The 16,127-nt window shown below is 37.2% G+C and overlaps 1 protein-coding gene across 4 annotated transcripts in view; it reads left to right on the forward strand.

Annotated features, from left to right (window-relative positions):
• pde2a (phosphodiesterase 2A) overlaps positions 1 to 16,127 on the forward strand; it is a 509,748-nt gene that overhangs the window by 481,719 nt on the left and 11,902 nt on the right. For all 4 annotated transcript variants that reach the window (XM_061925765.1, XM_061925768.1, XM_061925766.1 and 1 more), the window contains 5 exons: positions 4,682 to 4,756; positions 4,845 to 4,944; positions 8,151 to 8,263; positions 13,701 to 13,739; positions 13,839 to 13,945. In XM_061925765.1, the coding sequence (XP_061781749.1) occupies positions 4,682 to 4,756; positions 4,845 to 4,944; positions 8,151 to 8,263; positions 13,701 to 13,739; positions 13,839 to 13,945 (434 nt within the window). The remainder of the gene's footprint in view (positions 1 to 4,681; positions 4,757 to 4,844; positions 4,945 to 8,150; positions 8,264 to 13,700; positions 13,740 to 13,838; positions 13,946 to 16,127) is intronic.

Below are 16,127 nucleotides of genomic sequence, written 5' to 3' on the forward strand. Positions count from 1 at the left end.
GGGTGAAGGCGGGGTAATCGGAAACTACCACAAAAAAAACCTATCCGGATCTGACCCAAAATGTAATCACTTGTTCCTTATTCCATTTCTGACATTTCCTGAAGTTGAATCAAAATCTGCCCATCATTTTTTCGGAACAAAAACAGATTGGATAACCTCCTGGTGGAGGTAATTACTGCAAATGCTTTTAACTGACAAAAAGAATAAAAGCATCTTCCATAAAACTGATCATTGGGTGAAGGCGTTCATCCAAATGTTATTCCGCTTTTGGAGTAACATTAGAGGTAATTACTGCAAATGCTTTTAACTGACAAAAAGAATAAAAGCATCTTCCATAAAACTGATCATTGGGTGAAGGCGTTCATCCAAATGTTATTCCGCTCCATTTTTCATCTATTTATTCTTCTTCTTCTTCCTCGGTGGTCCATAACCATACTTGCCAACCTTGAGACCTCCAATTTCGGGAGGTGGGAGGTGGGGGGTGGGGGGTGTGGTCGGGGGTGGGGCGGGGGGCGTGGTTGGGAGCGTGGTTAAGAGAGATATATATATATATATATAAGAAATACTTGACTTTCAGTGAATTCTAGCTATATATATATATATATAAATGATAAATGGGTTGTACTTGTATAGCGCTTTTCTACCTTCAAGGTACTCATAGCGCTTTGACACTACTTCCACATTTACCCATTCACACACACATTCACACACTGATGGAGGGAGCTGCCATGCAAGGGGCTAACCAGCACCCATCAGGAGCAAGGGTGAAGTGTCTTGCTCAGGACACAACGGACATGACGAGGTTGGTACTAGGTGGGGATTGAACCAGGGACCCTCGGGTCGCGCACGGCCATTCTTCCACTGCGCCACGCCGTCCCTATATATATTTTATTACATATATATATATATATATATATAAAGAAATACTTGAATTTCAGTGTTCATTTATTTACACATATACACACACAACACTCATCTACTCATTGTTGAGTTAAGGGTTCAATTGGCCATCCTTGTTCTATTCTCTGTCACTATTTCAGAACACACACATTATACAAATATACATTATAAAATCAATAAGAAAACGGGAGCTCTAATTTGGGAGTCTGAATTAGGATCAGAAGTTCCTATATAAACATTGCGCACTCACGTCGCCTTTTTGTATTGATTACTGCAGCTGTGCACTGGATTCATTCACAAATACAAACTACAACTCACAAACACTTTAGAGTTAGGCTCCACCATCAGAATGTGTACTTAAACTTATAAAGATCACATGGATATTATTCAGTGAGTTGATTCACCAAAACTAACCTGTTATACAGGAGGAAAAAGCACACAGGATGTTTCAATTGTTCACAGACTGGTCGCTCTCATCAGAATGACAAGACACTACCGGTCTGCAGGTGATAGCATTCAATTGGGAAGAAACGCCCTACTGCCCCCTACTGACCAATGTGAATACTGATAAATGTGGAATGACAGCTCCAAAAACGAATTCAAACCACAAAATAAAATAAATAAATCAACACAAAAATGTGACACATTATGGGTGGGTCACATTTGCATGTACAGTAGATGGCAGTATTGTCCTGTTTAAAAGTGTCACAACATTGCTGTTTACGGCAATGTTGTGAACAGGCTGTCAACACGTCACTCAGGTCCGCATGGAGCTGGAGGGGGCGTGGCCTCCAGCTCCGCCTGAATTTCGGGAGATTTTCGGGAGAAAATTTGTCCCGGGAGGTTTTCGGGAGAGGCGCTGAATTTCGTGAGTCTCCCGGAAAATCCGGGAGGGTTGGCAAGTATGTCCATAACTCTGATTGACACCGTTCAAACATCAAAACGTTGAGCGCATTCAGGACATGTGTGCTCTTTCAACAAACCTTCCCTAAAGTTACCATATTTACTGTCATTCATTATTTTCCAGTATTTTCCCCCTTTTTATTCTTTCTGCTTCTTCTTGCCCGTCCTTCAGCCAGTTTCAACCATTCCACAAGTCAAATGTTTGTCTTAGTCTAGGCTATCTGTCTATTACAACCGACAAAAATTCCCAGCTTTTACATTAGTGGTGATTTTCCAAATCATTGGACAATACAATTGGTAGTCAGCCCACCACTCTCACTTACATTTGCCTTTTTTACCTCCCTGAAAATAACATTGACCGCAAGTAAATGTTCAACACTATCGGAAAATATATTTGTTGTGGTAAACAAACATTTATTGAGTCTGAAATGCGGTCAAATGCAATACCTTGGCAGAAATGCATTCTGGGCAATGATGTCATTTTGACCTGCTACAGTCTGGGTACACAGTGGCAGCATTCTTTATATTTTAGTAATTAATCACGTTTTGCTTTTCGCATGTATTCTTTAGGTATGATTTTATAGTCTCCTTAGACGTATTATGTACAAGTAAATTGAGTTGGCGTTTATGTAATGTACAACAGAATTAACTTCATTTAGCAGTTTGGGTCTATTTATAGTAACTGTTAATGATTCATTCATACTTGCCAACCCTCCTGAATTTTCCGGGAGACTCCCGAATTTCAGTCCCTCTCCTGAAAATCTCCCGGGACAACCATTCTCCCGAATTTCTCCCGATTTCCAGGCGGACTTAAGGCACGCCCCCTCCAGGTCCGTGCGGACCTGAGTGAAGACAGCCTGTCGTCACGACCGCTTTTCCTTCATATAAACAGCGTGCCGGCTCAGTCACGTTGTAACATCTACGGATTTTGGAGAGTGCACAACTGCACACACAACAAGAATGAGACGAAGCAGAAGAACGAAGAAGAGGCAGTCATGGCGACGACGAGTGACAGAGAATAGAACGAGGATGGGCAATTCAACACTAAACTCCCTTTTTTCCTGCAAATTAAATTTCACAGATGCTGCCCATACCTACGCTCCTTCAAAGGCTGTGCTACTGGCTGCAAAGCATTGCACTTTCAAACACAACAATGTCTAGAGGAGTGCTATGTGTGTGTATATGTGTAAATAAATGAACACTGAAATTCAAGTATTTATTTTATATATATATATATATATATATATATATATATATATATATATATATATATATATATATATATATATATATATAGCTAGAATTCACTGAAATTCAAGTATTTCTTTTATATATATATATATATATATATATATATATATATATATATATATATATATATATGTATATATAGCTAGAATTCACTGAAAGTCAAGTATTTATTTTATTTTTATATAGATATATAAGAAATACCTGAAATTCAGTGAATTCTAGCTATATATATACTCCTCCCCTTTAACCCCGCCCCAATTCTCCCGAATTCAGAGGTCTCAAGGTTGGCAAGTATGGATTAATTGTTTAGCTACATTATAGGCATGTTCAATAAGTCTCACCTGGAGTTCAATTATGGTCAATTGAAGCTTTACTATATAGCCAGGGATGTTTATAATTCCTCTACTAATATAAATTACGGTTTCAACTTTTCCCCCCTAAATGTTAGCTTGTTTGCAAGTAATTGTTTCATAGAATTAGGTAACATATTTCATTGTAATAAAAACATTGCTTTATCCACCAAATTAGCTGAAAACATAGTACTGTTGCAGCATTGAATTCTGGGTAGACACGTGTTATCTTCAATGGTTGAATAGCTCCCTTTAACAACCAAATTTGTACATTATTTTGGGAAACTAAACTGTTTGGTCCAAGCAGATAACACCCATGTCTTCCCGTCTGAGTAATTTTGGTTCGAATCCTGGAATCGACCAGAAGAACAAATCTTTGTTTCTGTCAATTTTACATCTTTGAGTAAAATAATGTATTTATTATTATTTATTTATTTATAGGACATACATTTATCATTTCTTTATTCGTAGTACGTTTCAGTATACCGGTAGTTTACGATTCAGACCATTTCACAGTTTCTACCATTCATTCTACATTCCACTGGCATTTCAGTTGAGTTTCAGCTCTTCCAATTTTCAAAGCATTCCTACTGTTTATTCAAACTTTTTTCTAAATTATTTCTAGAGTCTTTCAGCTTTTAAATTCATATTCCTTAATGATTGGGGCGTTCACATTTTATTCCTGCTGGAATTGCATGAACTCCAGAATATGTTAAATGTATTCAGGTATTAATAATACAGTAAGAATTTGGGTTTAATCTTAAGTGTTTGTAAAGTTTTTTAATATTTAAATTTTGTTGAAGGTGACCAATGCTTCCTTTTACTTGGCTTTAAGGAATGTCTGAATTGCAATGAATGATATTTCACTCCCTGTTTGAAATTCCAAATTCAGAACTTTGCACAAGCCTGTTAGTTCACAGTGTGAGTTGCATGTTTTACTATTGTTTTACTGTTAACTATAGCTACTTGTGCGTTGTCGTTTTGCACTAATATGATTATTAAAAAAATCAATGTATGGTATTTAAAATATTTAAAATGGTGAAGGTGCAACTTCTGGAAAAAATAACTGTTATTTAAGTTTTTGAGTACTGGAAATAATTGAAATCCCGAACAATCCTGGAGTGTGCTGTGTTCAGCTTGTAGGTACAGCGGCTTATTGTGTACAAAAAAAACAAGCCTACATTTTCTGCAGCATTGGTTATGCTGTGTTTATATTTATTTCTATTTCTATTTCACCACGACTCAGCAGTTTTGTAATCATACTCTGCCTATTTCAGAGACATCATTTTGCTCAGGCCATCGCCATTTTGAACACTCAAGGCTGCAACATTTTTGAGAAGTTCTCCAGAAAGGTTACATATATTTATGAGATATTTACATTAACATACTTGGCCCTTGCCACTTGTTTTAAACATATTTGTCGTATTCTGCTGCCTTTAGGATTACCAGCGCATGCTAGATTTGATGAGGGACATCATTCTGGCGACAGACCTGGCTCACCACCTTCGCATATTCAAGGACTTGCAAAAGATGTCTGATGGTGAGTATCAGACCTAAGACATCATATAATATATATATATATATATATATATATATATATATATATATATATATATATATATATATATATATATATATATATATATATATATATATATATATATATATATATATATATATATATATATGTGTGTGTATATATATATATATGTATATGTGTATATATATATATGTATATGTGTATATGTATATATATGTATATATATATATATATATGTATATGTGTATATATATATATATGTATATGTGTATATATATATATGTGTGTATATATATATATGTATATATATACATATACATATGTATATATTTATATATATGTAGACGTATATATATGTATATATATGTATATGTATGTATATATGTACATGTATGTATATATGTATATATATGTATGTATGTATATATATAGTATATGTATATATGTATATGTATATACATGTATGTGTATATATATGTATATACATGTATGTATATATATATACACATTTATGTGTATATATACACATATATATATATATGTATGTGTATGTATGTATATATATATATTTATATGTATGTATGTATATATATGTATATATATGCATATGTATGTATGTATGTATATATATGTATGTATATATATGTATGTATGTATATACATGTATATGTATATACATGTATGTATATATATATATATATATATATATATATATATATATATATATATATATATATACATATATGGCTGTCAAATGATTAAAATATTTAATCGCGATATCACATCTTGTTCATAGTCAACTCAAAATGAATCGCGATTAATCGCAGATTGATATAATTTTTCATCGTTAGTAAGTGGGCCCAAGACAGATCATTTTCAAGTTTTAACACCATGAATGGAAAAATTTGCTTCAATGAAATGTTTTTTAAACATTATGCTTTTTTAAACAGTTCATCACAAAAAGGACAAACACCATTTAATGTCAATTTTAAAAAATGACCTGCAGTGCGTTGGTGTCTTGCCAGATTTTGTATTTTGTAGAAATACAGAATTTGTGTTCCTGCTTTAAGAGCACTTGCATTCAGAGGTGGTGCTACACTTCCATGTTTAGATACCAGTTTCACGCATTGAACCAGTGAAATTGGCACGTTGTGTAAATCGTAAATAAAAACAGAATACAATAATTTACAAATTATTTTTTACTTATATTCAATTGAATAGACTGCAAAGACAAGATATTTAACGTTCAAACTGGAAAACATTGTTACTTTTTGCAAATATTAGCTCATTTGGAATTGGATGCCTGCAACATGTTTCCAAAAAGTGGCAAAAAAGACTGAGAAAGTTGAGGAATGCTCATCAAACACTCATTTGGAACATCCCACAGGTGAACAGGCTAATTGGGAACAGGTGGGTGCCATGATTGGGAATAAAAGCAGCTTCAATGAAATGCTCAGTCATTCACAAACAAGGATGAGGCAAGGGTCACCACTTTGTGAACAAATGCCTGAGCAAATGGTCGAACAGTTTAAGAACAACATTTCTCAACCAGGAATTGAACAAGGAATTTAGTGATTTCACCATCTGCGGTCCGTAATATCGTCAAAAGTTTCAGAGAATCTGGAGAAATCACCGCACTTATGCGATGATATTACGGATCTTGGATCCCTCAGGCGGTACTGCATCAAAAAGTGACATCAGTGTGTAAAATATATCACCACATGGGCTCAGGAACACTTCAGTAAACCACTGTCAGTAATTATAGTTGGTGGCGACATCTGTAAGTGTAAGTTAAAACTCTACTATGCAAAGCCAAAGCCATTTATCAACAACACCCAGAAACGTCGCCGGCTTCGCTGGGCCTGAGCTCATCTAAGATGCACTGATGCAAAGTAGAAAAGTGTTCTTTAGTCTGACGAGTCCACATTTAAAAATTGTTTTTGGAAACTGTAGACGTCTATCCTCCGGACCAAAGAGGAAAAGAACCATCCGGACTGTTAGAGGCGCAAAGTTGAAAAGCCAGCATCTGTGATGGTATGGGGGTGTATTAGTGCCCAAGACATGGGTAACTTACACATCTGTGAAGGCGCCATTAATGCTGAAATGTACATACAGGTTTTGGAGCAACATATGTTGCCATCCAAGCAACGTTACCATGGACGCCCCTGCTTATTTCAGCAAGACAATGCCAAGCCACATGTTACAACAGCGTGACTTCATAGTAAAAGAGTGCCGGTACTAGACTGGCCTGCCTGTAGTCCAGACCTGTCTCCCATTGAATATATGTGGCGCATTATGAAGCCTAAAATACCACAACGAAGACCCCGGACTGTTGAACAACTTAAGCTGTACATCAAGCAAGAATGGGAAAGAATTCCACCTGAAAAGCTTCAAAAATTGGTCTCCTCAGTTCCCAAATGTTTACTGAGTGTTGTTAAAAGGAAAGGCCATGTAACACAGTGGAAAAAATTCCCCTGTGCCAACTTTTTTGCAATCTGCAAAGTTAATGATTATTTGCAAAATTAAAATGAAGTTTCTCAGTTTGAACATTAAATATCTTGTCTTTGCAGTCTATTCAATTGAATATAAGTTGAAAAGGATTTGCAAATCATTGTATTCTGTTTTTATTTACAAATTACACAACGTGCCAACTTCACTGGCTTTGGGTTTTTGTAAAAGGTCAAACAGGAAAATGAACTACAAAATAAAAGTGCTAAACAGGAAATGACGGCGGAAACAAAAGTGCGCCCTGTCATTCGGAACGTGACAATTATCACTCAGGGACGTGGAGGCAATAAGAAGTGAAAAGCAGTCACTATTCATAACAAGTTTGTACTTAGAGGTGAAAACTTTTAGTAGTTTTACATAAAATAATTGTCTTCTTTCCTCCTGAGCGCTGGCGTGTGACAAGCGCATGCGAGCAATTATAATCACGCAGACCCAACGTCTCCTCTGTGGAGCCAATTTTGGGCTGGTCAAGCAGTCCAAGGACACTGGAAAACCTTGACGGAGGAGCGCCTGTCAATCACGGACAGGAGTCGAGTCGTGCAATTTCCCCGTGCTTCTTTTTCCATTCCTCGTAACGCACGCCACGCTTTCGGCTAATCCGGCGCGCTCCTGCAAAGCGTTCCCCGCTGTGTGCGGAATACGCAATCATAGCAATTATAATGTCGTATTTCACACGCACTTATGATTGTGTGCTTCAGACGGATACGACCCAAAAAGCGAAACCCACCGCTCCATGCTGCTGTGCCTGCTGATGACATCATGTGACCTGTCAGACCAAACCAAGGGCTGGAAGACCACTCGCAAGATTGCGGTCAGTTCTCAGCATGATATTATGATACAGTGTTTGTGGTGCTCCCAGCGTACCAGTGACGTGCGGTGAGGTTGATGGCTGGTGAGGCACTGACTTCATCACAGTCAGATTTACAAACATATGAACCCTAAAGAGTATCTTATTCACCATTTGATTGGCAGCAGTTAACGGGTTATGTTTAAAAGCTCATACCAGCATTCTTCCCTGCTTGGCACTCAGCATCAAAGGTTGGAATTGGGGGTTAAATCACCAAAAATGATTCCCGGGCGCGGCGCCGCTGCTGCCCACTGCTCCCCTCACCTCCCAGGGGGTGGTGAGGGGATGGGTCAAATGCAGACGACAAATTTCATTACACCTAGTGTGTGTGTGACAATCATTGGTACTTTAACTTAACTTTAACTTTACACATACAAACTGTAGCACACAAAAAAGCACATTTAATAAAAAAAAACGTTATTATGGTCTTACCTTTACTTATAAATGAAGTCCACAACTAAAGCCCTCACTTAAACTTTCCACGTGCAAGATTGAATCTATTTAAAAAAGTGTAACCAAGGGTTTATAAATGTCGCCTATACTGTATGAAACTACAAAATAACAAACACGGAGGCTCCAGTTTACACGAGGACCACTATTTTTACCTTCTTTCAAAAACTTCCGCTCCACTCCGTGTCACATCACTTCCGCTCTTAGCGCCTTCAAAATAAGAGCTCAAGGCATATACTGCATAACAGCGCATAACAGGAACTTACATCACAAAGAGAAAAGCCCATGAAAATAGGTTACAAAAGTTATTTAATAAGAAGCCAAAAAGTGCAAAAACAATCATGTTCGTGTTGGAGGAGTTGTGAATTAGATACACCTGCAGTCTGCAGGTGTACCTAATGTGGTGGCCCTGCAGTCATTCACAACTCCTCCAACACGAACATTATTGTTTTTGCACTTTTTGGCTTCTTATGAAATAACTTTTTTAAATAGATTCAATCTTGCACGTGGAAAGTTTAAGTGTGGGCTTTAGTTGATATAACAATTCTACGGCGGGGGTGCAGGAGGCGGGATTACTGGAGCCTCAGCCAGTGCGTCTTTTGCAGCCGTTTTATGATCGCTCAGCACAAGAAATACGTTACACACATACAGTTGTTGACAAAATACACTGTACATTATATACCTCAGCTAACTAAACTATGGAAATGTATAATATAGTTCATATAGCAATACAGTCTCACTGCACAGCAGGCCAGCAGTTAGCCGAGTCCGGAATCCATGTTGAGGCACTGAGTGACGTGCCTCAACTGGCTGCTGTTCACCGCACCGTCTCTTCTCAGTATTTGAACGGCAAATGTAAAAATTCAGCGATTTTGAATAAAAATAATCTAAAACTGGTGAAGTTAAATGGAAAATAACTCTATAGTATAATCACTGGATATATATAACAATTTAATTAATTTTTTTTCTTTTTACATTTTTTTTCTTTCCATGATGGCAGGTGAGGCCCCGCCTCACTTGCCTCTAGTGACTGCACGTCACTGCAGCGTACATACATGCACATAAATGACTGAGACCAGGGCCCCGGACTGACAAATCATAGGATGCGGGGGCCATTTTGGTATAATTTCACCTTCAAAACCAGTACAATATGTAGGTTTTTTTCAAAGAAAATTCAATTTCAGCAGAAATTTTGTTTGTCTACTGCCGTGTTTTTCAACCACTGTGTGCCGCGGCACTAGTGTCGTGAGATATTGTCTGGTGTGCCGTGGGAAATTATGCAACTTCACCTAATTCAGGGGTCAGCAACCCAAAATGTTGAAAGAGCCATATTGGACCAAAAATACAAAAACAAATCTGTCTGGAGCCGCAAAAAATTAAAAGCCATATAACATACAGACAGTTTGTCATGAGATATACATTTAATTAAGAGGACTTAAAGGAAACTAAATTACCTCAAATATACCTACAAATGAGGCATAATGATGCAATATGTGTACATACATCTAGCCTAAATAGCATGTTAGCATCGATTTGCTTGCAGTCATGCAGTGGCCAAATATGCCTGATTAGCACTCCACACAAGTCAATAACATCAACAAAACTCACCTTTGTGCATTCATGCACAATGTTAAAAGTTTGGTGGACAAAATGAGACAGAAAAAGAAGTGGCATAAAACACGTCGGAGAAAGTTATACATGTAAACAAACTAGGGTGAGTTCAAGGACCGCCAAAATTAGTAGGACAAAACGGCGCTCGCCAAATACTTGAGTCAGTGAAGCATGTTTAATATAAACAGTGTGCTTTATAACAATTAGGGAGGTTTGTGTCATGTTTGTCCTCCTACAGAAACCATATTAACACAAAAAATATATATTTTTCCCCTCATCTTTTTCCATTTTTCATACATTTTTGAAAAAGCTCCAGAGCGCCACTAGGGCAGCGCTAAAGAGCTGCGGGTTGCAGACCCCCTACCTAATTGGTCCAAAAAATATTTTTTGCAAATCAATAATTATAATAATGTGTCGTTGTCTAGTGCAGTGTTTTTCAACCTTTTTTGGTATGTAAAACGTATGTAACGCTTAAACCAAAAATGAACAAAAGGCAAGTCCCGCTAAGTAAACGTAAAACTGAACTGGCTACAAAGTCAACAAGAACAGAATGCTGGACGACAGCAAAAACTTACAGCGTGTGGGGCAGAGACGGTGTCCACAAAACACGTCCGTACATGACATGACAATCAACAATGTCCCCACAAAGAAGGATAGCGTACGCACAACTTAAATAGTATTGATTGCAAAAACAAAGCAGGTGCGGGCAATAGCACTCAAAGGAAGGCGTGAAGCTGCTACAGGAGAACACCAACAAAACAGGAAGAGTCACTAAAATAACAGCGCAAGACAGGAACTAAAGCACGACACACAGGAAATAACAACAAACTCAAAATAAGGTACGACAACCTGGTGGAGTTTCATTTTTTAACCTTTTCTACTGGTGGTGTGCCTCCGTATTTTTTTTATGAAAAAAATATGCCTTGGCTCAAAAAAGGTTGAAAAACACTAGTCTACTGAATAGCCAAAGCCGAATTTAAATGCTAACAGTTAGCACGCCGGCCAGATAGCTTTTAAGTAACAAAAAGTATGAGCAAAATTAGCTACAAAGGCTTGCATGCTAGCAGAAGTATGCTAACATGCTAACAATAGCATTTTTACAGTTAGCATTAGTGAAATACCAAAACATAGGCTGTTAAATACCTGTTAAATTAGCTTATGTTAGCATGCTAAAAAGCTAACTGGAACATGTGTCAAGTACCAAAATATATTACTCTGAGGTGTGTAGCTGAAAATGTTGTTTAAAATACTAGCATGCTAACGTGAGCATGCATCAAGTACCAAAATATGACTGAGGTGTATGCCTACAAAATTAGCTTAAAAAATAAGCTAATTACAGTTAGCATAAGTGAAATACCAAAATATAGGATGCTAAATACCTGTTTAATTAGCTAATGTTACCATGCTAAAATGCTAACTGTATCATGCATCAAGTACCAAAATGTATTACTCTGAGGTTTGTAGCTGAAGATGTTGTTTAAAATGCTAGCATGCTAACGTGAGCATGCATCAAGTACCAAAATATGACTGAGGTGTATACCTACAAAATTAGCTTTAAAAAAAAAAAAAAGCTAATTACAGTTAGCATTAGTGAAATACCAAAATATAGGCTGCTAAATACCTGTTAAATTAGCTAATGTTACCATGCTAAAATGCTAACTGGAACATGCATCAAGTACCAAAATATATTACTCTGAGGTGTGTAGCTGAAAATGTCGTTCGAAATGCTAGCGTGCTAACGTGAGCATGCGTCAAGTACCAAAATATGACTGAGGTTATACCTACAAAATTAGCTTAAAAAATAAGCTAATGACAGTTAGCATTAGCGGAATACCAAAATATAGGCTGCTCAATACCTGTTAAATTAGCTAATGTTAGCATACTAAAGAGCGAACTATAACATGCTTCAAGTACCGAACTATATTACTCTGAAGTGTGTTGTTGAAAATGTCGTTTAAAATGCTAGCATGCTAACGTGAGCATGCATCAAGTACCAAAATATGACTGAGGTGTATGCCTATGAAATGACCCTAAAAAACAAGCTAATTACTGTTAGCATAAGTGAAATACCAAAATATAGGCTGCTAAATAACTGTTAAATTAGCTAATGTTGGCATGCTAAAATGCTAACTGTAACATGTGTCAAGTACCAAGATATATTACTCTGAGGTTTTTAGCTGAAAATGTTGTTTAAAATACTAGCATGCTAACGTGAGCATGCATCAAGTACCAAAATGTGACTGAGGTGTATGCCTATAAAATTAGCTTAAAAAATAAGCTAATTACAGTTAGCATAAGTGAAATACCAAAATATATGCTGCTAAATAACTGCTAATGCTAATGTTAGCATGCTAAAATGATAACTGTAACATGCATCAAGTACCAAAATACATTACTCTGAGGTGTGTAGCTGAAAATGTCGTTTAACATGCTAGCATGCCAACCTGCGAATGCATCAAGTACCAAAATATGACTGAGGTGTATACCTATAAAATTAGCTTAAGAAATAAGCTAATTACGGTTAGCATTTGTGAAATACCAAAATATATAGGCTGCTAAATATGACTGAGGTGTATACCTACAAAATAAACTGAAAAAGCTATCACGCCAACAGCACTATGCTAACAATAGTACGCTAGCAGTAAGCATCAGTGAAATAACAAAATATAAACTACCAAATACCTTCTAAATTCGCTAAAACAAAGAGCATGCTAATGTTAGCGTGCTAAAATGCTAATAAATTATAAATATAAATAAATAATAATTTATAACAAATATTTCTAAAATACATTTTTTACACACTGAATTTTGAAACATGCTAATTTTGCTCACCAATGTATTTTTCAATTTAAAAAATCAGCTAGCATACTAGTGTTAGCATGCGAACATAACAAAATATTTAACATACCAAGTTATATGACTCTAAAGGAGATTTAGAGGAAAAAAGTGAAAAAATTAGCTAAAAAAGTTAGCACTTTAATGTTAACATGCTAACATTAGCATGCTAGCAATTAACAAGTGTTACATACCAAGTTATATGACTCTCAGGTAAACAGTTGCAAAATTAGCTCAAAAAGCTAGCACGTTAATGTTAGCATGCTAGCATGCTAATGTACACAGTTAGCATGTTTCACATACCAAGTTCTACGAGTGTTAGGTGCATGGCTGCGGAATTCGAGAAAAAAGTGTGACATTACACACAGTTTGAACAGGACAATAAAACCATGTGATCCTTTGGCGTACCGCTTGATGGAGCCCACGTACCAAAGTTGAAGAATAATACACCATGAATCTCACATGAATGAACAATACGTCATGTTGCTCTCCGTGTTTTCTACAGGAGCTTATCTACAAAGAGTTCTTCTCTCAAGGAGACCTGGTACGTATTTATTTGTTCAATAACACAATATCCTATTTAAATATTGAGCAAGTATTGAGGACCTGGCAGTTCTCACTCATGTTCCTGTCGCACGTGCAGGAAAAAGCCATGGGCAACAGACCCAGCGAGATGATGGACCGAGAAAAAGCCTACATCCCGGAACTGCAGATCAGCTTCATGGAGCACATCGCCATGCCCATTTACAAGTATGTAACCTCATGTGTTTTAATTTCCAAATATCACATTAATTGCATGTCAACAACAGACAAATACATGCAAAAATAGGGTAGAGTTCGTATCAAATGTCTCCATAAGAAACAATGTAAATATGAATAATGGCTTCCGGCCTCGAAAAAAGAAAGTATTTTAGTGTCAGGTTCAAACACTGATGACATCTATTAAACAAGACAAGAAGCAAGGAATTAAACAGAGACAGAATTAAATTGGGGTCAATGAGGAGAAACACGTACACCTGCACCCTTGTACAGTGTCACCACGCTCTGACGAAAGATTGTACGCCTCCTCTTTTATTTGGACTTTCCCTGATTACATGGCAACAGCTGTTTCTAAGGGAGTGGGGTCGTAAAAAGCCACCGCCTTTCAGTTCAAAGAAAAGTTTGTAAAAAACAGTTCAAAGAATAGGTCGCCTGGAGGGGAGTCTGGTCCTGTTTCCTCTCCGCTTTGTAGTTCTCGAGTCAAGACAATATCTTTCTGTGGATTACAATACATCAAAGAAACAGAACACCTTCATGTTGCGTCCCATCCTACACAGTGGAGTTTTACAAGCCTTCTTCTTGGTAGGATCAAAGATCAACTTAATTTCATTTTTGTACGAGGTTATATATAATGACAAACAGGACAAGAAGTCACAGTGTTTAGCATAGAATTATCAGACACCAAATTTAGAGAAAAAAATGTGTCTGGGGGCCGGTATATCTATTTTTAGGAACACTAATACAAAACCTCACAATAATGTCTGAATGCTATAAACGTTCTGACAGACCGCCTTAAAAAAACTGAATGGAATTTAAAAATGTTTTACTGAATGAGACACCCAGAATGTACATGAAAATAAAGAATGCGGGATTTACAATATTAACTATGAACGATAAAGCATTGAATATTGACAACATATGAACGTCACACGTTGACACTGAGCACATAGTCAACATTTATTGTTTTTTAAACAACATCAAAAGATCATTTAAGTAACAGGACTGTGCTGAGAATGCAACGACCACATTCCTGCAGAGGATGTGGGGGGATGCAACTTCCTGTGGACCATGTGACTTGTGAAATACTCCACAATTTTCATAGCGGCTGTGTGGACTGAAACCTGCTGGGACACGACTAAAGTGTCATTTTTGTGCTGACTTATTTTTTTTATTTTTTTTATTTTTTTTCAAGAAAATATCCTTAAAGGGGAACATTATCACAATTTCAGAAGGGTTAAAACCATTAAAAATCAGTTCCCAGTGGCTTATTTTACTTTTCGAGGTTTTTTTCAAAATTTTACCCGTCACGCAATATCCCTAAAAAAACCCGTCCATTTTCCTGTGACGTCACATAGTGATGCCAATACAAACAAACATGGCGGCTAGAACAGCAAGGTATAGCGACATTAGCTCGGATTCAGACTCGGATTTCAGCGGCTTAAGCGATTCAACAGATTACGCATGTATTGAAACGGATGGTTGTAGTGTGGAGGCAGGTAGCGAAAACTAAATTGAAGAAGAAACTGAAGCTATTGAGCCATATCGGTTTGAACCGTATGCAAGCGAAACCGACGAAAACGACACGACAGCCAGAGACACGGGAGAAAGCGAGGACGAATTCGGCGATCGCCTTCTAACCAACGATTGGTATGTGTTTGTTTGGCATTAAAGGAAACTAACAACTATGAACTAGGTTTACAGCATATGAAATACATTTGGCAACAACATGCACTTTGAGAGTGCAGACAGCCCATTTCAGGCGCACTAAGAACATATATTTTTCCACGATTTCAGCCATACTTGCCAACCCTCCCGGATTTTCCGGGAGACTCCCGAAATTCAGCGCCTCTCCCGAAAACCTCCCGGGACAAATTATCTCCCGAAAATCTCCCGAAATTCAGGCGGACTCAGGTCCGCATTTCCCACAATATAAACGGTGTGCCTGTCCAATGACGTTATAACTGTAGAATGATCGAGGGCGAGTTCTTGGTTCCTTATGTGGGTTTATTGTTAGGCAGTTTCATTAACGCCCTCCCAGTGCGGTAACAACACACAACAACAGCAGTCACGTTTTGGTCTGCCGTAAACAGCAATGTTGTGACACTCTTAAACAGGACAATACTGCCATCTGGTGCATTTGATGAAAACACTTTTGTGCGTGCCACACAGCAAT

Source organism: Nerophis lumbriciformis, linkage group LG30 (assembly GCF_033978685.3).
Source record: "Nerophis lumbriciformis linkage group LG30, RoL_Nlum_v2.1, whole genome shotgun sequence".
In the NCBI taxonomy this organism is placed as follows: Eukaryota; Metazoa; Chordata; class Actinopteri; order Syngnathiformes; family Syngnathidae; genus Nerophis; species Nerophis lumbriciformis.